This window comes from Rhinolophus hipposideros (assembly GCF_964194185.1).
Source record: "Rhinolophus hipposideros genome assembly, chromosome: 19".
NCBI lineage: Eukaryota > Metazoa > Chordata > Mammalia > Chiroptera > Rhinolophidae > Rhinolophus > Rhinolophus hipposideros.
This window is the reverse complement of record NC_138065.1, coordinates 13,327,498-13,350,769: the sequence shown is the minus strand read 5'-3', so window position 1 is coordinate 13,350,769 and position 23,272 is coordinate 13,327,498. Positions and strand designations below refer to the sequence as shown.

General features: G+C 47.1%; 1 protein-coding gene across 1 annotated transcript in view; it reads left to right on the top strand.

Annotated features, from left to right (window-relative positions):
• KCNC4 (potassium voltage-gated channel subfamily C member 4) overlaps nucleotides 1-21,475 on the top strand; it is a 60,555-nt gene extending 39,080 nt beyond the window's left edge. Inside the window, exon 4 of the mRNA XM_081026877.1 lies at nucleotides 19,721-21,475. Coding sequence (XP_080883003.1) covers nucleotides 19,721-19,743 — 23 coding nt within the window. The 3' untranslated portion in view covers nucleotides 19,744-21,475. The remainder of the gene's footprint in view (nucleotides 1-19,720) is intronic.
• Nucleotides 21,476-23,272: the final 1,797 nt, after the last annotated feature.

The window sequence follows — 23,272 nt, the reverse complement described above, 5'->3', positions numbered from 1 at the left end:
GCTATTGGAGGGAAAAGATGGAGGCTATTTGCCTAAGAGAGAAGGAGGTACTTACGTGACTTGGTCATTCATGATTAATGATGACATTACTTCAGGTAATCCTCACATCACTCCCATGAGACCAGCAGGGCAGTGCACCATCTCATTGTGCAGGCAAAGAAAACAGGGCACGGAAAGGTTAATGCCCTCACTGGCCACTCAGTGAAAGAACATTCCAGGCCAGTGTTTCTGTCCTTGGCCCAGGGTCCTTGTCACTCCATGCTGCATCTCCTGACCACATGTATATTTGGGGGGGGTCCCAAATTAGGGAGCCCAAGCCCACAATAGTGAGCTGTCGGGCTGCTCCAGGTAGCTCTTTGAGGACTAGCCATAGGAAGCAGCAGGGGTGGGGGAATGCTCTGGATCATCGGGGGCCTGTGCAGCCCACCGTACCCCACCTTCACTCTTCATCCAGGTGACCAGGCCCAGCGGCTTTGGCAGCTTGAGTGCATGTGTGTACCTGACCAGGCATTGGCAGAGGCGGCCTGGGGAACTCAGAGGTTTTGTGGCTAGAGGAGGATGCCCAGATTCTGTGACTCAGTGTGCTTGCAAGAAAATAAATCCACTAAAGTGATTTCTTTTTCCTTCTAACAAAGAAACGAGGCTGACCCTGCATCCTTAGATGACAAAGGACAGCCCTTTCTGAGTTTCTTCGCTGCCTTGGTTATAGCCTTTAAAGTGGTCATTTGGGTTTAGGGGATGAAAGTCCTCCCTGCATGGCTGTGTCTGCCTTGGTTAACTCAAGTTAACTGTTTACCTGGTTAGCTCAAGCCTGGGCGGGGGATGGAGAGACACTTCGCTCCCTACTGGGCTTTCCCTCCAGGATACCCGGAGCATTCAGAAATGCTGCCCCTTGGTCACAGCGGGAGAGGGTGGACGGTTCAGCTCAGACCCTTCCCCTCTGCTCAGAACACTCCCCAATGCCCCACCTCCCTGGCGTGGGTCTGGCACATCACCACATTCACTGGGAATTTACTCTGCTAATATTTCATTGACATTAGCTCATTCAGTGCTACACCACCTTTGGAGGAGGTGTGGTCCCCTCTCTAAAGATGACTAATCTGAGGTTCATAGCAGTTATTTTGTGTGGGTCAGGCAGCTAGTGAGTTGCAGAACCATGGCTGGGATCTAATATAATCTTCATACAGGTCATTTCAGGCAGGTATTATTGTCAGCTTTTCATAGGTGAGGGAACTGAGACTCAGTCTAATGGAGCCATCCAAAGCAAACAACTGCTAAGTGATAGATATAAAATTGGGGCCCAGACCTATGTTTGTAGTCTTAGCTCTCCACTGCCTCAGGCAGAACGTGTTCGCTCACACGACCCAGAGCGGGGGCCCCATGCCTTTGCTCACTAGGTCTCTTTCATCCTCACCCCTTTTTCCCATCCCCTTGCTCTCAGCCAGCTCTCTGAAGCTGACTCTGAATATCTTCATGTTCCATCCCTACAATTCAGTTTAACATGCGCGTACTCCACAGAGCCTTCCAGACACTTTGTGCCCTTTCTCTCCTTCCCATCTCCTCTTGCATTTACTAAACAGCAGGGCACTTAATTATGTTGTGTGTCCTCAGCTCGTGTCATGGTGTAGGCCTTGTTCCTGCCCCCTCTTGCCTTCCCTAAACAATCACGACCAAGCATCTGAGATGTCACATTGCTTACAGCCCTGAATGTCGACTCTAGATGACCTAAGGAAGCTTCCTGAGGTAGAGGCCACCACTTTTGTATCTGCCACACCATCTAGCACAGTGCCAACCACAGAGTAGGTGTTGGTTAAATTCCACATACTTGTAGGCTACTGTGCAAATCGTTTGATTGTCCCTAATCTTGATGAATCTTCCTGAGGACCCGGCGAGGGGGTGTGCAGGCTCCGAGAGCTAGCCATAGCAAAGGTACTAGCTGGTTAGTGAGACAGGACGACTGCATCTCCGACATGCCGATCCACGTGTAAGGCTCTTTCCTCTGCCTGGGCCACAGACATGTAATCAACTGCTTCACAGACTGATGTCCCTGATCAGCTGATTTTCTCGTCTGTTTCTTCTGCCACAGAGCCATGAGAAGGGGGCTTCCTGGGCTCTGTTGAAGGTGTCGTCAGACTGGTTCTGAGGGCAGCTGGAGTCCGACGAGGGTGGGGGTGATAAGAAGCATCTCAGGTGAAGACTTTTATAAGTCCACCACCTGGCAAGGTGAGGTCCTGGTTCAAGAGAGGAACCTCCCAGAGCCCCCCAAAGGGTTCATGCCAGTTAGGGGTCTACAGGTCCCTGTCCCACCCCATGGCCATGCAGGGAGCCACTAACGGACCGGTGATCAGTTACAGATCAATCCCCATGTAGCCACAGGATCCTCCCTCCAGCACGAAGGGAAAGGAAAACCATCAGAGACCTGCTCCTGCCTCTGTGGAAACAGGAAACAATCAGGGCAGAAGGAGGCTCTATTGCTTTGCGCACAGACTTGCAGGAAGGAACCAGAGGCAGAGCTGCTTCTCTTAGGCAACGGATACCCCCATCGGGAATGTCTACAGCTGCTTTGCCAGAAAGGAGGATTAGGTTGCATGGAACCATTCTCATCTCAGACAGATAGCCCGAAGGATTTGGGGTTCACCCAGGCGCCCAGCCCCTTTTCTCTGCTCCAAGCCAACTAGTCAGCCACAGGATCTGACCGTCTGAGGCGCAGGAGTGCGGTCAGGGGCATGATGGCACCTTCATATGACCTGATGCACTATCTGTGGGATCCTCGTATGCCTGCGTGGCACATGCTGTGTACCCTAGGAACAGTCCCAAAGAGTCGTGGTCACTTTCCATCCCTCCATCTTGGGCTCATCTGCCTTGTGGACCAGACTGGGGTTGGAAATGGCACTGGGGCTGAATGTGTGACATCTGCTTTTTGAGAGCAGCCCTGGCCCAGGCTGCTCGTTCTAAACTCTGCATAGCTTCGGGCTCTGGGAAATGCAGACTTAATTGAATGACATGTGCAGGGATTACGGGAAGGAAAGGGGGTGCGGGGAGGACTGTCTGTCGATCCTGCCAAGGAGACTAGGAATTAATTCAACCTGTCACTTTGCACTGAGGACCCTGAGCAGGTGTCAGTGGAGTGGTCACCTCTTCTGTCCTGAACACAGTACCTCACAGCCTGAGCACGCTCTTTGCAGAGCTGGCTGGAGCCTCTGGGAGGCCCACCGAGAGGGCTGCTGCCTTGGGGTAGCAGAGGCCATAGCTGCAACAGCACCGCCATTCAGTTCCAGCCCATTCCAGCCCATTTCCATGGTAGCTCACCACCTACACTGCTGCGGTTATTAGTAAAAGAATCTTTAAGTTGGGAAGCTCACTGTATAGCAAAGACATCCTGGCGTACATATAGTATGTCTGTACTTTCAGGGATAAACCTGATTTCAAACATTCTGTAAACTCTGGTGAGAGCAAGGAACATACATGCGCTCTCATTCACATCAGCAATCCCAGTGCTGACACAGAGTCTGGACCAGAGTAGGACTCAGTGTATGTTTGTTGAATGAGTAAATGACCAAATGCCCAGATCATCTGAGTTCGACCAGCACGCTCACTGGTGCCTTGCAGGGATTTGGGGTTCAATGTGCTCACTGCTGGCTGTCCCTCCAGACCCCCTGAGTTTCCTTTCAAGAGATCCTCCGCACTTCTTCACCTTCTCTCCTCCAACATACCCCCCACCACAAGACCTGTGCTCTGCAATTTGACATGCAGCACCCCATTCCAAGTTCCCAAAGATAACTAATATTAGCAGGTCAGAGTCAGCCAGAGGCTCTTAAAGATGCTTAGCCTGGCTGAAGAGCCCCAGACAGAGCTGGGTGTATTTTTAGCTCTTTGGGTATCTAGAAAGGTATTGAGATGCAGTCGTTGTTACAGACACCAGGGCAAATCAGTATTCTGCTATTGGCCTCCCCACACCAGCAGTTTCCATTCGGTGTCTCAGAAGCAAGGGTTGCCATGGAGATTGAGTGCCAGGGCAACCGAATTTCCTGTAGGGAAACAGCGGCCCAGGTAGAGCTCTGGGCCAATGGGAATGGAGAAGTTCCTTGGATGGCCACAGCTTCCTCTCCTGAAGGCAAATGATGGCAGAAGTCCCTGGTATCCTCAGAAAGTGTCAGCCAGGAGACGGAAGACGCTGTCTCTGGAACTTCATTCAAAGAGGGACGGATTCTGTGTCTCCCTCATACCTGCCATAGGACTGGACTCTCCCTTTTCCTTTGCCCAAGTGCTCTGGCCATCCCAGAAGCAGTCTGGAAGCTGCTTGGCAAGGAAGGTGTCAGGGCCATTCTCTAGTAGAGGCCAGTCCTGGCACATGCCTAGAACATAAGCTTTGCATGGGGCTGGGGGGGTGGGGAGTGGGTCACCCTAGTCCTGGGGCCATTGAATTACAGTAACTCATTCTTCTGGATGCCACTGTGTAGGATTATCTTCTTTTATCCTTTCTGTCCAAGGAGCAGCCAAGACAGGTGGCGTGGTTCCCACTTTCCTCATTCATTCAACAAACATTTCCTGTGTGCCCGATATGCTAGGCAACTGAGATGAAAAATCTGAGGCTCCAAGAGGCTCAGTGACCCACCTAGAGTTACAAAGCTAGTAAGATATGGAACGAGAAGAGTACTCAGCTCTGTCCTGTCCATAGATTCAGAGGAATGGGACCCAAAGCAGTCTTGCATGTAGCCTGACCCTCACGATTCACAGAAAATAAACAGGCCTAGGAGAGCCCCGAATCTGGTCACTCAGGGAGTTCGTAGTAGAGCAGGGCCAAGATTCTTTTGCCCACTCTTCTTCACATCACCCAAAGCTCTTTCCAGAGAAACGTGCTGCCCCAAACTTTTACTGGACACTGTTCTGTGTCAGGCACTGATTCAGCTAAGAATTAGTTTTAGTTGTTGTTACATAACAGAGACACAACCACAGGGACTTAAACAAACTAGGGCTTTCTTCTCTCTCATAAGAAAAGTCCAGACACAGGTATTCCAGGACTGTGTGACAACTTGACAAAGTCATCAGGGATGCAGGTTCCTTTTAGCGTTCTGCATCGCTGTCTTTAGCACACAGGTTCAATCCTAAAACACCCAAGATGGCTGCTGGCATTTTCGCCACCATACCACATCCCAGGGAGAAAAACAAGGAAGAGAAATGTCTGCCCTGCCTCACCCACTTTCTCATTAGGAGTCTTCCTGAAAGCCCATCTAAGTTCCACTTGTAATCCATGGGTACTTGTTGCAAGGGAGATTAAGAAATATCATCTTTTACCTGGGCACATTGCTACCCTAAATAAAATTGGGGCTATGGTAGGCATAAAGACTGGGAGAATGATTTTGGGAGCAACTAGCAATTTCTGCTTAGGCACTTTGCTAGCACTGTATCAGTCCTAAGATTTATGAAAGCTTTTTATTTCCTGCTTCTTAAAAATTTTCTCTATTTTCTAAACTTTCTGCAGTGTGTGTATATTTACTTGACAATGAGAAAAAACAAAAACCCAAACTACCCATCCATCCTTCTCATCATCCACGTAGGTGATTATTAGCCCCGCCTAGAGTCACCTATGTTATGATACTTCCATGAGGACAGTGCACAACGTTCTTAAAACAGTATTTGAAGAAACTGAATATTAATTGAATTCATTTTCAATGAAATCTAGAGACGTTGTAGATGTCATCTTTGGAAGAGGCTTGGAGCAGCAGTGGCAAATCTACCAAGGAGCTGGAGAAAATCACAGCTTCATGCCAAGCCAGTTCCCCAGCCCTGAGCCTCCCCCGCCACCAGCCTCCAGCCTCCAAGCTCATGTTGTCTGGGAGTGCCTCCCACACAGTCCCCTCCACGCTGAAAGCCAACGCTGGGTGGCTGCGCCCACCTAAAGTCAAGCTGAACAGCAGAGGTGGATTCCGTGGGTCTGCCAGGGAGGCTGTGCCTTTGCACAGCCTCTCACAGATGGCTCTGGTTGTTTATGAATTGGAACTGTCCTCCTCAAGGGCCCGTAAGGTAGGTCAAGGACATGGACGAGCTCCACAGTAAACCAAAGCCAGGGCCCAGGCATCCTGACTTCTGCCACCCCCCATGGAAATATTTCAGGAATGAATCGTGGGCCAGTGCAGGGCGTGACTGGGCACACAGAGAACCCACTCCAAGACTTTCTCCCCATGTGGTGCTTCTTGACAACATTTTAAAGTAGTATGTGGTCCAAGGCATGACGAACATGTTTTTGAGAGGGAGTCATGAAAAAGCAAGGCTCAGTCTATTCTTTATGGATTGAAGCATGGGTGGTTCATTCATGAGATGAGCTCAGACACCCCTAGTATCCCAGAATTCATTCCCCCTTAATCTTTACTAAATGAATACCAATTTTATTTGGGAGCCGTCACGTGCTCAGTTGAAATGTCTTCTCTCTTAGGCTCACTTGCAGATGTCCACAGGGCTGGACAATAAAATAGACATAAACATCTCTTGGGAGGCTGTCCATTCTTACACACAGGCAAAGGCCCAAAAGGAGAAGGCTGCATTTTGGCCTCATCCATCCCCTTCTCCCTGCCTGGAGTAACAAGGAGATGCCTGGGAATGAAGCAGCCATTTCATGATCCTGGACGGGAAAGCCTCATGCTAGGTGGTCAAGCAGGAATCTAGAAGGATCTGAGGTCCTCCATGACTTTCTTGGCAACATCTCTGCAATACTACCCCCTGACTTCTTGTTACATGACAAAAATAAAAGCCTGGTTTGGGTAACCTAGCATGGGTTGCTGTTACAGGAAGCCAAATGCAATCCTAACTGATGCCCAAAGATTACCAAAGAGCTGTGCGTTCTTGTGTGATGGCAGCCTTGCCATCCAACATGAATCTGTCCTGGTTCTGTCACCAGGTTTGCTTCCTCTGCGGTTGGAACCGGGCCAGCTCAGATCAGACCACCCCATTTATCAGGGAAAGAAATCATGGCTGAATTCCCCCTGCAGAACTCCCAGCAGGCCTGGGCATGCATCTCAGACCAAGCTGAGACCTCCCTTGTTTGCTCATCTGTATAGATCGCTCTTGGGGAAAGTGAAGAACTAAGTCCCATGCACTGCTGATACTCCTCCCATGGGAGAAGACAGCACACAGAAAAATGCTTCTTGGTTGAGGAATCTCTGAGAAACAAGAACTTGCTGCTCCCAAACCCAGGAATAGAATCTTCTCCCTCCCCATTTCAAACCATTGAGGGCAGAAGACTACTGGCTGCTCACAACCCCATAGGTGGTAGATCTCAGTCCTTTGAGATCCGTACGATTTCAAGGCTTTGTAAGGACGAAGAGACGATTATCATTTGTCAGATTTTTTTCTCAATTCACCCAACATCTTTTGAGTGCCAACACTGTATCTATATAATCTTCACAAAATGAGCAAATAGCTTTAAAAGATTCCTGTGGAGACATCTGGATTAGAGCTAGTATCAATAATTCAAACATAAGAATCAATAAGAAAATGTCTGGAATGAGCTGTCTCCTTCTGGATAAGCTTTTTATTAGCCCTATTATGCCAAAGCAATGACAATCTAATTGGATCTGAGAAATTGACAAAAAATTCAACACTTTCAAGGTAATTCCCTAACGTATAGTTGATGTTTATTATTGTTAATGAAGGTTGTTGACCTAGGAGTTTTTGCCTCAGTATATTAGCTAGTGATAGCAGAAAGCTTCCCAATTAGTCAGATATTTAAAAATGAAGCATCCAGACCATGAATGTAAATTTTCTCACTTATTTTATCGATGCTTAAAATTATTTCAATATTTATCCTAGTATTTAACAAAATTTCATTAAATACAGTGATAAACGTATACAAGAGTCTTTTGGTGTCTCTTAGTAATTGCAAAATGGAAAAAGCTCCCTGCCTTTAGGGAAACACTTGCTTTTGCTACCAGGAAAAATGGCTGAAATCATACATGAAAAACAATATGACAACAAAAATGCAATCTTTTTTCAGTAGACATTATTGAAAGATGTATAGAAAACATTGTTGACAAACATACGAAGAAACAAAACCTCATAGACACAGACAATAGTTTAGTGGTTCCCTCAGGGTAAAGGTGGTAGATGAGGGTAAAGGGGATCAAATCTATGGAAAGAGAACTGACTCTGGGTGGTGAACACACAATGTAGATGATGTATTCCGGAATTGTACACCTGAAACCTATGTAACTTTACTAACAATTGTCACCCCAATAAACTTCAATTAAAAACAAAGAAACCATTGTTGAAAATTTTAAGAAATGAATACTAAGGCAGAGAATACCTTAGAGGAAGTTTGCTTTATGTTTGATTAAAAATATAGAGATTTCTAGCACCTTCGTTAATGGGAGTTGCTAGAGTTTGTCTAAATATTAGAAATACAGGAGAAAGAACTATTTTTGAACCACTAAAGGAAAGATGTGTGGGAGAAGAGTAAATGGCTTCCTTAAAAATACGCGTTTTTAGAAAACTATTGACTAGAATAAAAAGAGGAAACTGTGGTGAGGAAGTACAGCTAGAACCACTTAATATTCATTCACTCATCAGCAAAGAAGTTAAAGCCAGATGTGCACGAAACATTAATATTGTCATTGATGTTGTTAATTTTACAAAAAATAAGGTCTTTAAAGTATAATAGAGTCTTTATACCACTGTGTAATGGAATATGGAGTGACCAAGAAAACCTCTCATATCACATAGAGGTTCCCCAGCTTTCTCACGGCAAGTACTTAGAAGGGTTACCAAACGGAAAGATAAATCATGTGACATTCTTATAAAGACAATTGTTCCATTTGTCCTCCTCTGTGATGTCAGGTTTTTAAAATAAGTACTCTTGAGCTGCCCCTTCCAGATAAATGTTTTATTGTCTCTTAAAAAATATAGTCGTACTAAAGAAAGAGCACTTGAAAACAGATGTTTGGATGTTTCCATTATTACATAATTTTGCCCAAAGCCCAGCTTATCATACCTTTAAATCTCTCACATCTGTACTTAAAAAAAATTAGACACAGAATTTTCTAACTTGTTTTCTAACTCTTTTACATGAGACATCTCCATAGGGTGTTTACTTCATTTTATTAAAATTATTCACATATAATAATTACATGATATAGAATGAATAATTATAAAAGTGTTTCTTTTTGCTTAGAAGAACAGACTTTGGCTGTCTCAGCATATGTGATGCTTATTGTATACTGCCTTGTACTATTGGTTGTGAGATCCCGTGGGAGGGTCTTCTGTCCCAATCAGAAGCTAGGTGACTGTTTCTTATTCTCCTCTCTCTGCCTCTCCTCTCCGCCGCCTCCCTCACCCTTGACCCATCTTGACCCAATCCTATCATTGCTCTGCAGGTGCCACATTTGTTATTAGGAATAACAAGTTCAGGCCAGCAGGGACTTCCCTGTCCCGTAGCCTGCACTTTGAGACATGTTTATCCTACCGTGGTTCCCTCAGGGCCACAAGATAAACTCTACCTTCTATGCATGCAGTAGGGCTGTGCTTTTGCCTGACCTGGTCCCTATCAACCTGGTCAAACCTCAATTCTTCTATGAGAGCATTCCTCCTCCCTACTTATCTGAGATCTAGGTTTGTACCCAGGCCTTGCTCAGATCCCGTTTCTTCCTGGCACCTCTGAGGCTGTGGCCTCTCCGGGCTGTCCCTCCTCTGAGAGCTTTCCTACGGCACAAATCTGCACAACTAGGCACTCTCAGCACTTATCATGGTGATGTCCTGTGTCTCCAATTAGACTGTCAAACCTGTACGTAACAGACTGTGTGGGCCCCCACATAGCCCCAGCACTGAGAATAGAGCCCCTGAATAGCAGAATGTGCTGTACTCAGACCCTGCGACTTATTGGACAGTATAACTGCTGTACACAGTAAATGCTCACTGGTGGCAACATGACATCTGGGGTCTGTGTGGTGACCTGTCTGCATCTGTCATGTGCATATTTTTCTATGGTGGAGAGAGTGGCCGTGGGCTTTGACCCAAGCATCGCTGCCTACCTGGTGGCAGAGGGAGCATGTAGGGTCAGGAGAGGTGGGGCTGCTCAGCCTGTCCTGGGGAGAGCTGGCTACTTGAGTCCAGGGAATGAGGACTGGGTGCTGGTTCGTCCCTGGGGTAAGAGTTACGGTAATAACTGCTGTTCTGAGCCAAAATACATTTAGTATATTAGACATCCTGTGAGGTTTGGGCGCATGAGGCATGCTTTAAAAATACATAAGAATTTAAGTTTTATTCCACACCTGCTGGGGAACATGTCCACACGTCTGGGCTAATATTAGGGCTGTTTATTTTCTATGGCTGACATTTCCTCGGCCATCTAAGATTCCTGCTGCTGGAGATAGAATGACTGGTATTTACTTTGGCACCCTTGGTCCAGAAAGGATAACCAAGGGTAAGTAGGAGCACACAGACAGACGCCCAGAAATATGTGGACCACTCCAGGGCCATCATGTTATTTCTGGGGTTCAAAGTGGCCCAGTAAAGGAGCCCAGTCAAAGGGGGACATTTCATGTAGAGGACTCATAGTTCAAAAGTGAAAATTTACACATAGAATAAAAAATAGTTCTTTCAGTGGGGAGACTACTTTGGGAAACAAATTAAGGTCTGTAAGGCAACAGTTTCCCGTCCTAAAACAAAACCAAACTCTTCCAAGCTTTAAATAAGGAGGAGATGGGGGAAGGTGTCTTCATTTGTGGGGGGCCACTTCACAAGCATTGCATTACTTCTGGGCTTCGTCTCCCCTTTGAGTACAAAGCTCCTTCATTTTCCCTGAGAGAGTGGGTTGGAAAAAAAGTCTCTCGTGTTGCCCTTAGTACAACTGAGTCAGGTTGGAATTCTAAAAGGGACTCAACATAAAAAAAAGGAAGAGAGAAAAAAATAGTACAAAAATAATTGCTATATCAAAACATAATTTATTGATGCTATACTAGAACTTTTTTAACTCTCACACTGAAAATCCCCAGAAAAATCTCTCCTTTATAGTGTTTAGGCTTTTGCTAGGCTAGAAGCCTTGGAAAATAGCTTTGCAAGTGGCTGATGAGTGAACAGGAGAATTCTCAGTCTTCCTGGGTCTTCAGCAGCAGCAGCAAAAAAAAGAAAAAGGAAAAAGGAAAGCCATCCTCACCTGAAGGACAATTCCTAGTCATAGAGACATAGGCTGCCAGAAGGTGTAGCCAGAAGCCAAAGGGTTTTTAGGGAGGGCTGCCCACCAGGTTCATCCAGGCCCCTCTCCCAGGCAGCACTGGGCATGGTCAACGCACACTGTTCTCCTGGCTGCTTTAGTTCCTCGGATTACAAATACTTATGTCAAGGTGTTAATCCTCACTGGTTTGGGGAGACAGCTCAAGTAGACAGCGTCCATTTAGCACCAGGGAGCCTATTCTGGGCCCCCAAGAAGAACTCAGAGCCAAGAGAGAGGTCCTGGGAGGTGGGTAGACCGTCTCCTCCTAAAAACACAGAGACACTAGGTTGGTGGTACAGGGGTATTAGCTAGGGACAGCATGGGGATTGGCTTCCGAGCTCTGCATGAGGACAGAAGGAACACCTATTAGATACAGGCAGTCATGCTTCAGTACAATTCACTCAGTCCCCCTAACAACCCTGTGGAATAGGGGGAGAAATAATGAGCAAGAAAGTAAATTAAGTGACCCGTCAGGTTTGGGCCGTCCAGATTCTCACATGGCTGCAAGGGTAAGGCTGAACTGAACTGAACAGAGCTCGAAAGGTTCATGGCCGCGGGGCTGAAACTGCACGCAAGTGGACTGAGTGAGGAGGGACACGCCGCAGTGCAAAGCGAACCAGGTCCCACAAATACGTCCAGCTCTGGAACGGGCTTGGAAATCCTTGCAACTCCTCCAGAAGCACAATCACTCATCGCTGGTAACCCTTCCTGAGTCCTTACTCTCAGCCAGGCTCACTCTAAGCACTCTACATGGGACAACTCCTTTATCTCCCCACCAACCCTGAGAGGTGGGAGTTATGACTATCCCCATTTTGCAAATGCGGAAATGGAGACTCAAGTCAAACCATTTGTCCAGGGGCACAGAACCCATAAGTGGCAGGGCTGGGATTTGAACCCAAGCAGTCTAGCCCCTGTCTCTGCTCTTGGCTATGACAGCCACAGCTGTTGTTGCTATTCCTGGCCCTGATTGGCCCCTTTGCTAAAATTCACTCATGGTGATGGGCCCCCTTTCTTCCCCTGAAGTCCTTAGCATTTGTAACCCCAAGGACCTCAATACCAGGCGATCCCTTAAATCAGGGGGTCCCTAGGCGCCTTTGGAAATCCTTTGGACCCCAGGCCTTGATGCACCATTATTGTGGAGGTGTTTGCTTTTTTTGAGGTCCCCTTACCATCTCTGGGTTAGTGCTCTTGGGGCACCCCACTCTGTTTCCTTGGCCCGCTGGGCAGGCTGAGCAAACATCATCCGTCAAGGGGCCTGCAGCAAAACAAACTGTAGCAGCCCCAGAGGGCTCTGTATCTTCCCTCTAGCGAGCAGCCCGTGAGCCCCTTTGGGCCGTGCCCTTGGGGAGGACTGCTCTTCCTCACTCATTTGGCTGCAGTGGGCTCAGGCGCCTGTGCAGGGTGGGTTTTGCTGGGGAGAGGGGCGCTGGCTTTCTGGGAGCTGAGGGGCCTACTGGGAGGGGCCCGCGGTGTGTAAAGTTGTTGCCAGACCCCGTTAGGCCTTTTTTTTTTTTTTTTTTTTTTTAATAATTTTTTTTTTGGAAAGATTTTATTGGGGAAGAGGAACAGGACTTGATTGGGATACAGTGTGTACTTCCAGGACTTTTTTCCAAGTCAAGTTGTTGTCCTTTCAATCTTAGTTGTGGAGGGCGCAGCTCAGCTCCAGGTCCAGTTGCCATTGCTAGTTGCAGGGGGCGCAGCCCACCATCCCTTGCAGGAGTCGAACTGGCAACCTTGTGGTTGAGAGGATGCGCTCCAACCAACTGAGCCATCTGGGAGCTCAGCGGCAGCTCAGCTCAAGGTGCCATGTTCAATCTTAGTTGCAGGGGGCGATGCCCACCATCCCTTGCGGGACTCGAGGAATCAAACTGGCAACCTTGTGGTTGAGAGCCCGTGCTCCAACCAACTGAGCCATCTGGGAGGCAGCTCAGCTCAAGGTGCCGTGTTCAATCTTAGTTGTAGGGGGCCTGAGCCCACCATCATCCCTTGCAGGATTTGGAGTAGTTGAACCGGCAACCTTGTGGTTGAGAGCCCACTGGCCCATGTGGGAATCGAACCGGCAGCCTTCGGAGTTAGGAGCACAGAGCTCCAACCGCCTGAGCCACCAGGCCGGCCCCCCCGTTAGGCCTTTAGGCTGCTTCTCGGCCAGCATCTTTGCTCCATTCCAATGCAGAAGAACGTCGTGTTTGCTTGTTTGCTACTTATATTGCAGTTGCTGTCTAGGGGTTTTCTTTGAAGCAAACTGGTAAGCTTTAAGGCACATAAGTACATTTCTGGCTCAGTGCTGTGCTCACACATGTCGGTTCAGCTGATCACAAGGCACGTCCTTATTCCTCCACGGCTTCCAGATCCTTCCGGAATCTGTACATTCCAGATACCACCACTCCCCCAACGCCCCCACATAAACACGCTCCTAAATACATTTAGAATCTGGCTACTGCTTCCTGCCCTGAACAGTGAAACTTCATTTCAGCCTGTCAGAGGAGGAGGCATGCCCTTAGCCACTATCTTATTCTCTTTCTGCTAGCAGGACGTGGCCGTCTCCATTCGGTCACCATTTTCAATCTTCCTTGCGGCACTTCCCATGTACCTCACCCCCAGGACAGCGCCACCTTATAAGGAAGCAAATACCCCCTAGGCCTTCTTGTAACATAGTATCTAAACCACATGCTTGGTTTTTTTCCAGTCAGTTTTATGGAGGTATAATTTACACAAAGTAAAATACACCCTTTTTAGTGTACAGTTCTATGATTTTAAACAAACACATACGGTCATAGAACCACTACCACAATCAAGATCCAGAACAAGTCCATCACCCCCAAAGGTTCTCTCATACACCTTTGTAGTCAACCAGCCTTTCGAAACCACCAGTCTGGGTGGATTTTATTTTTCCCCTCCAGCTTTGCCTTTTCCCGAATGCCACATGGATGGTATCTGGAGCCTGGCTTCTTGCACTCCGCCTAATCTTTTTGAGATTCGTCTATGTTGTTGCATGTGGCTATAATCCATTCCTTTTGCATGCTGGGTAATGTTCCCAAGTACGAATGTATCACAGTTTATCCAGTCACCAGTTAAAGGACGTTTGGGTTGTTTCCAGTTTTAGGCAAATAGGAATAAAGCCGCTATAAACCTTTCATGTAGAAGTGTTTCTGTGGACGTATATTTTCATTTCTCTTGGATAAATACCGAGGAATGGGATTTCTGAGATGTAAGCTAAGTATATATTTCACTTTTAAGAAGCTGCTCACCTGTTTTCCAAAGGGTCTGTATTATTTTGCATTTCTACCAGCAAAGTGTGGGAGGTCCAGTTGCTCCACATCCTCACCAGTATTAGGTGTAGTCAGTTTCCCCAACCCACTCTCCTTCCATTTTACAGATGTGCTCCAGGGTACTTTAATGAACTATTTCTGTTTCTTTCCCGCAAGTGGCAAGAAATGGGATTTACTTATTTCTATAGTTTACATAAAATACATCAAGGGGAGGAGCTCAGTCAATCTTCATCACTTTACAAGTGAATGAATGAATGAATGAATGAATGAATACTTTCCAGGTTGCTTGGCAGTTTCTAGAGACAGCTTTATTTTTCTTTTCAAGATTTCTTTTATTGGGGATATTGGGAAACAGTGTGTTTCTCCAGGGCCCATCAGTTCCAAGTTGTTGTCCTTCAATCTAGTTGTGGAGGGCGCAGCTCAGCTCCATATCCAGTCGCCATTTTCCATCTTTAGTTGCAGGGGCTGCAGCTCACCATCATTCCATGTGGGAATTGAACCAAGAACCGTGTTGTTGAGAGCTCGCGCTCTAACCAACCAAGCCATCCGGCCACCCCTCTGGCAGCTCAGCGGCAGCTCGTTTGTCATCAATCTAGTTGGGGAGGGCACAGCTCACTGGCCCATGTGGGAATCAAACCAGCAACCCTGTTGTTGGGAGCTTGAGCTCCAACCAAGTGAGCCATCCGGCTGCCCCTAGAGAGAGCTATTGATGCTCCATCATTCGCACCTAGAAAAACACTGTGATTTGACCAACTCCCTTCCAGCCATGCGGCAGTACCTGGCCTACCTCTGTCCTCACTCCTTTTTGAAGTCATGTCACCCTCAGAGTCTCCTCTCTGATCCTTTCCTCTTAGGGTGCTGCCTGCTGCATTTGCCTCATTCCTTTGGGAATATACTGGGAGCAGACAGGGGCTTCCCCTCCAGGTTATGGCCAATGGATCCCCTAGGGAACAATGTATTAGAGAGATGTAAGGAGCACAGGATTAAGAGGAATCTATTACTTCTGCCTGGAAAGTTCAAAGCAAAGCCAAGGAGCTGGGTGAGGATATACCAATACCTCGGGGACTGAGAGGCAGCCCAACGCCTGACGAATCTAATGATCCACATTCATCGCGAGTCCTGTGAGTTGTCCCCGCAGTGTGCCTACTGCTCTTCTTTAGGGAGGTAAGTGGCTCATTGGAGAAGGTGAGCGCAAACCAGAGGGTGAACGAGTGAACTCCAACAGACATGGCCTTGGCCTGTGGGGGAGCTCGGGAGGAAGAAGACAGGCAGAAACACTATGTGACAGGGGACACAAGGTGGCAAGGCGGGGAGGGACTGCCTGTTACAGCAGCAGTCCTGGGTCCTTTAACCCAGCCGCACAGCCTCAGAGGGCAGCAGCCAGTCAGGGCGGAGGGCCTGACACAGGATGTCGGGCCTAGCCTGGTGGCCAGAGTCCCTCTGCATTCCCTGCAGACTGGCTCTATGGCAGCCTCAGTTCAGAGTTACACATTCTGGGATAACAGAGGAGTCTCTTGATGTGCATTTAGTAGACTTAGACACTGGGGGACTGATTGGAACTCTCTTGAAGGATCTTTTCAGGAGGGCTAGGGGGCATGTGGAATGCTGAGGACTAGAATCCTGGAAGAGGGTAAAAATAGGCAGAAGAGCTAACCAATGAATGACCCTCAGAGTCAAGGGCATTCTGTTCCCCTTGTGCAGCCTGGCCATGGCCAGACACCACCCAGGCACTGGAGACATTGAGCAAAGAAAAGAGAGAAGTTAAACCTTCAGAGGTGGGGTGGCTGTGAGTTCAGGGCGTGTTCCTGCTGTGGTGAGGATGGCTGAGTGCCGAAGTGTGGTCTGGGTAGTGGCTGGTTAAGAGATGGTCAAGAAGAAAAGAGCCAGAGAAGTCATCTAATCCAAATTTCCTCTTCCTATAGGTGAGAAATCTCAGGCTTAGGGTGGGCCAGGGGCTTGCCAATAGTCACAGAAAAAGGAGGAGAGATAAAACTGGAACCCAGGCCTCTGGACTCTGTTGAGAGCCATTTTGAATCCAGAATCCCGGCAGCTCATCAGAAAAACCTGGTTTAGAAAACTTCTCTTAAAGAGCAAAAAGCTAAAAATTTGAAGCCAGACTATTTGAGCCCAGATCTGTTTGGACCGGTTCATTCCTATCCAGCATACATACTGGTGTAGCCTCTGGCTACAGGGTTTTAAACCTGAAAGTGTGGTGCAAACGGACTCCTTTATCCTTCTTTAGAAAAGCATTCCAATAAAAAGTGGGCTAGCTGCTCCTGGGAACATTTAGGCCCCGTTCTGCCCTGAAGCACACAGCCATGTGGGGCTGTTTCTAGTTTAGGGTACGGCAGAAGCGGGTAGGCTATGGAGTGGGGGAGGAGGCTATCCCCACCACATGCTTGGGAAATCTTCCTTTTTGCTGATTACGGTGCCTCAGGGAGGCAGCTGGTGGTGGGAAAGAAGGCTGTGCTGACACATAAAAGGCTAACAGTGACCTGGCACTTACACCACACAATTACCTATAATTACCCTACATTTCTCTAACTTACCAACACAATGATCAGGACAGATCCCATCTTCCTGCCACACTTTTCCCTAAAGTTGCGGACCTTTGACAACCTCAGAACACACCTAACATAATAATTTTGTTCTGGGGTACCTGGGTATCTCTCTCTTTCTCTCTCTCTCTCTCTCTTAGATCTGTCTTAGTCTACTGAAACCCTACTGAAAGGACAGGCCCAAGCTGCCATATGTGTTCCTGTGAAACCCCAAGCTACAGCTATTTAGATCCTGTCTGAGTGTTGACCAATCTATTGGCTGGTTAGTAACCAATCAGATTCACCCTCTTGAGAATTTTAAGTAAATGCTACAGAGACAGAACTCAATCAGAATCCAAAAGTTATGGAGAGTTGGGGACATCACCACATACCAAAGTTATCAGGAGGCACAGAAGCTTCTTGAGTAAACTGAAGAGAGGAAAATGGCACACGTGTGTAAATAGATGAGACACCCTGTAGATCCCAGAGAAAGAGAATCAAAGAGAGTATCTGCTTTGAGCCCTAAGAGTTCAGATTTCCCAGATCCAATTTCCCAGAGAATGGGTTGCACTTTATTTCCACGAGCTGCATTGTAACTTTACCATAATTATCTCTTTTATTTTGGCTTGCATGAGAGCTTTCTGTCCTTTGCATCCAGTAAATCCATCCTAAAAGGCCTTTATCTCCACATAATCTGATTTCATGTATTATAAAAATGATCACTCCCAAATCTCTCTGGAATTGGTGGTGGTGTCTGTCTTAGTCTCCACAGTTCCCATGACAATTACCTTGGCAGAATGAAAGATCATTAAGAAGCTGAGTGAAGAGAGGAAGGAGGAAAGCTCCATTTCTGTAACTGCCTAGGAAGTTTCCTGGAGAAAATGAGCTCAGGAGCTGAAAGAGAGCATCGAGTTAGAGTGAGAAAGTGACTTTCATTGACTTGGCGTGGTCCCTAGAGAGAAAGCACCCTGTTTCTTCAACTGGTTCCTTCATTCATTCCATAAACATTTATTGTGCACAAATGTGGCATAACTCTGGGTTTGGTGCCGAGGAAACAGAAATAAGACAGTTTCTCTCACAGTGTAGTGAGGGAGACAAACACTTGAGCACTTGGATGGCTGGTAGTGCAACTCAGCTTTTCTTATAGTCTGCCTTTTATGAGTTATTTATCTCTGTATTGGTTTCTTCTGCGAGATGAAGAGTCCAGAAAGAACAGGGATTCTGGGTTATCATCTCTCTTCCCCCAATTGAGACTCATGCTGAACGTGGCTCTCAGGAAGTGACTGGAGAATTAATTGATTAGAGGGTCTGGGCAATGGATTTGAACTGTATTTCTTCCTGAAGTCCACTAATGGCCACCCTGGCCCCTGAAGATCAGCAAATCTTGGAAATATGTGCTCCTGGGTCACGAAAGGAGACCAGAGAGTGGTGAGGAATGTGGGTAAAACCACTCAGATCCATGTTGAGGAAAGGATGTGAAGTGCCCTCTGGGTGTGAGTGAGAGATGTCTGTAGAGAGGCGCCTTGGGACTTAGAGATAAAGGCTCTCTTCTGGGAGTATAGCCAGGAACAAAGCCAGTTGTCCCAAAGTTCACTGAATGCTCTAAGTTTTCTGAGGGTCTAACCAGTAGTAGAAAGGACCTGAATACTCTACAATGATGTTAAGAACTGAATGTGTGCTTTGTGATCTGTACGCATGAAGGATGAGTTAGTAGAAATGCAGTGGTGAACAAGCCCAATGAACATTAGCGTCGCTAGCCTTGTCAGAAAGTGAGGGAGCCCTGAGCAGCCCCCATAGGTACGTGGACTCCTTGGTAGACATTCTTCTGATGTAGAGATGTAGGTACCAGGTTCCTTCCTGTGGGACAATATATTGACCATTAAAACCACAAACCAACCTTGTGTCCCCACATTCTGCCTCAATACCATCCAAGCAACTGTTGATTCTAGGCTGTTTGGAGTGACACTTCTCAAGAGAATTCTGATTGACCATCAGTCTCTTAGGAGGTTAGTTGGCAAGAGTTAGTCCTCTACTGCATCTAAATGAAAGAGCATCGTCTTTAGGCAGAGAGAGCAGGACATTTTGTATTCAACACAGCATAGAAACAAGTGTCCTAACAGCTCTAACAGCTTAATATCTCGTACAGAAATAGGGCATCTTGTCACCAAGCCAAAAACAAACTAAAGATCGACAAACAGAGAACTGCAGGGGGGAAGCTTACAAAAGTGAGTTAACAGGCAGGTCTCCTAATAAGTTCTCAACAATGCTGAGACGTGTGTCGTGTATTTATTAGTATAGCTCACACATTTTTAATAAGTTGGAGACTCAAGTTTAGATGGATTGAAAAGGACCTGTAAACTGTCCTTTTCTTCTGAAGCCTCTGCTTTCAGCGTTACCTGCCACCTCACACCCTGGCAAAATCTAAATTTAGCATTCTCCTTTACACTATCTCAGCCATCACAGGGGCTTATACTCACTTGATAGGGGTGGTATTATAAATGATGTCAAGAAAGAACACATCATTAAAAATGTTTAGGGCCAGCAAAATGCCTTTAAAATTGCTTGTTTTTTTTTAGCAGGAAATGTAAAATAACCTAGCAGGAGCAACAGGAAGGTAATAGAAATGTAATGTTATTTATTCCCTGTGCCACTTTTAAGGCCATAGGCAACTCTGGGCTCTCACAAATTAACAGTGGGATGTTTTTTTCTTTCAGAAAAAGTAAAGAAAATTTGTTAGTGAAATGGACAGCCCATTTCTTCTCAGTCACCTTACCCTCCCCTGAACCAGCTCCTCTGCTAACACCTTGGAGATCTTCCCTTCCGGATGAAATCAAGGTTCTTCGTTTCCCTTCGATACCAAGACCTGTAAAGTCTGATATCCAAGTCAGCAAGACGGCTTTGGGAGCTGAGAGTGACAGTGTTTCCATCTCTAAAACCTGGTACATTTTGTTCTAAACCAATTCCAGGAAGGTCTGAATGGGAAGCAATATTGTGAAAGGCCCCAACTCAAGCTGCCCAGCCTCCCCCCTCCCCACCCCCATGAGGAGAAGGTACAGGAAGAGGGCCCTCCTCTGATTAAATGTATGCTAGCTCTAAAAGTTGTTACATAGTTGTACTGTAAGTTATACGATCACACTAGGTGCATATTTACAAGACCCTTTCTTTGTGTGGAGGGTGTCACAGAAGAATTCTCCAGAAAGAGTCCCCAAAGAACAAACCAAAACTGCCTTGGGCAGGACCCCTCTCTGCACCTCCATTTCTTTATCCATAAATTGAGATGATTTGAGTCAGTGTTTTTCAACCAAGGTGCTTTGCTCCCCAGGAGACATGTGGCAGCATCTGGAGACATTTTTGGTTGTAACAATATGGGGGAGTGTGCAGTGCCACTGGTGTCTATGGAAGCTGCTAAACGCCCTACAATGCACAGGACAGCCTCTCGTAAAAGAAAAATTGTGTGGCTTAAAATGTCGATTGTGTCTAGACTGAAAAACCCGGGAATTCATGATCTCTAAGTTCTCTTCAATCTATAAGAATGTCTACCCTTTTGCATGAGTATTAAAAACCCACATGAGCATGTATTATTGGGACCTCCTGAGTTTTGATGGCAAAGCCCAAGGTGCTTATCTCAGGTACCAAGAGGGAACCCTACTTTTGTCTCTCCCTCCTGGGGCTCACCTTCCAAGCCAAGATCCAGGGCCATCTGCTGCCACCTCTGTGTCATCCCCAACATCAGCTGAACATTTGTCATCCAGGAAGGCATTTGCAGTTAGAGAAGCTTGATGGGGGTGGGGACACAGACCATGATGGCGTCACTCCATCATTTGCCGAGGTCGTCACTGGATTTTTCTCACTGCCAGATTTCTCTCATTATCTGGTGAACTCTGTTTCTACCTGTCAGGCGCCGAGGACTGTGATCTGACTTCACTGTCCATTTCTTTCCTCCTTTGGGACTTACGTCTGCCAGCTCTAAGACTCACCCTCCTCTGAGCTGAGGACTCAAGCTCTTCACTTCCCCCTGGAGACTTGGATTCACAGTCCCGACGAGGTTAGCAAGATGCAAGCTGTGAACTTTTATTGCAGGATCTGGAATGCAAGGAAATGTTCAATGTGCATGTCCGTGGAACCTGTGGTACTACCTCTCCCTCCTGCCCCCATGGCAGACACCACCAATAAACTACAAATCTTTTCCCCCTTGAACCGGAACGTGGCTAAACAGCCTAGCCGCCTCCAATCGATCAGAGATGGACTTCTACTTTTAACCAACTTGCCACCCCAGTCTCTAAACCATTCAAATGAAGATGGCAGTGGTTGGGAGAGGCAAGGAGATGAGACCCTCAACTAGATTATAAGTTTCATGAGGGCAAGGACAAGGTTTGTTTCATTCACTGGTCTATTCCAAGTTACACGAGGAAAACTCGATACAAGTTTGTTGAGTGAATAAAGAGTCTCCCAGTTTGTAGTTTCCCTACAATGCACACTGCCTGTTGGGCTCCAAGGGCTGGATGGGCTCTGATCCATAGCTCATCTTCTGGGCTAATGCTGGATGGAGCTGTTCTGGGGAAGGAATGAGGAAAGGTGATTTAGTGAGCTCTACCTTCAGGTACATAAGGGACTGCAGGAAGGATGGTTTCCATTATTTTGAAAAGAGGGATAATGACTGAGTGAGAGCTTTGAAAGAATCTGGTACTTGTGTAACTTCCCCACATTTATTGTTTTTTATTATCCCTTTCCTGGTACCCTGTGGTGATGAGAGGGCTTTAGGCATTTGAAGCTATCATTTATTGAGTGCTATGTTCTAATAGCCATATAAACATTAACCCACTAGGTGATCACAATAGGTCGGCTCCTTTTACCCCCATTTCTCAGACACCAAGGCTCAGAGTAGTTAATTATATGCCCAGATGCTCAGCTAGTGGGTGACTCCGCTCAGATTCCACCCAGGCCAGTGTGCTTCCAGAGCTGGTATGCACAAACCCTTCAAAGAGAACAAGTCTAGGTGTCGGTGCTTGGTGGCTACAGGGTGGGAGGAGACAGAGGTCCATTTGTCTGCTAAGTTTGAGAAAGGAGTGACAGAGTTGCAGCTGAGGGCCTGAGACCTTAAGGAAGGCAGAAAAAAGCCCCAGGGTATTAGCCTAGGTAGGAAATCAGTTCTCAGAACCCAAGTCTGGGAAACCCCCGGGGGTGGGGGTGGGGGGTAACTTAGAGGTCCAAGATCCCCTAGTTACTGTCCCATCATCCCCTACCTACTATCTATCATTCTCTAGTCCACTGCCCTTCCCATCCCTTGCTTGTAACCCCCGCCATTAGGGCTGCCAGAGTTAGCAATGAACCCATTTAAATGCCCATTTAGCTCTGAAATTCAAATCACAAGAAATAATATTTTAGTATAAGTATGTCCCACACAGTGTTTGGGACATACTTACACTAAGAAATTATGTGTTGTTTATCTGAAATTCAAATTGAATTGGCTATCCTATATTTTATGTAGCAATTCTACCCATCATTTCTGGTTTAGGGATCCTCCATCCACCCTCTGCTCCTCTGCCCTCTTCCCCAGGGGAAACTCCTGGCCCACACAGGCCCATGACTGTGCCATGTTTCCTGCCCAGAGCTGCCTGGTGGTCTTCACCCAGCTTAGCCTCTCCTGGAGCCCTCCTTGCAGCAAACAGCTGCACCACACGGACAGGGCCCTATGCACCCTTACCCATCACTCTCTGTAGGAGTGATGAAGGGGCTTCTGGCTGCAAAAGCAATGAAGTTAATGAGCCAGGAAACGTTGCGTCGAGGTGTGGAAACCAGCTTCACTTCCCTGACTCTGGGCCAAACAATCATTTAAACGTGTTCAGAGGGTGGGCGTGAGGGGGATTGAAAGGAGGGTGTTTTGTTGTTGGGTTTTCTCCCCAGACTTGCCAACTGCAGACAGGATAGGTTAATGAGCTGTGGAAGTAGAATTCACCCAGGAAATGATGCCAGGCTGCCCACTGGGGCCTGTTCCCGAAGGCTGTAAAGCTCTGGGCTTGGAGCGGGTAGATACTGGAAGCTCACTGCCTGGGGTGCTCCCACCGCTCCCTTCACACAGAGCCATAGAGGGAGGAAAGGGCTTGGCCTTCAGACAAGAACCCCATCCCTTGTGGAAGACAGGAAGGAGGACCCAGAGGAGGGAAGAGGAATGAGAGGAGCCATTCTTTCTGTTCCCCACCCCCATATGAGTGCATGCACACACACACACACACACACACACACACACACACACACGCACGCACACA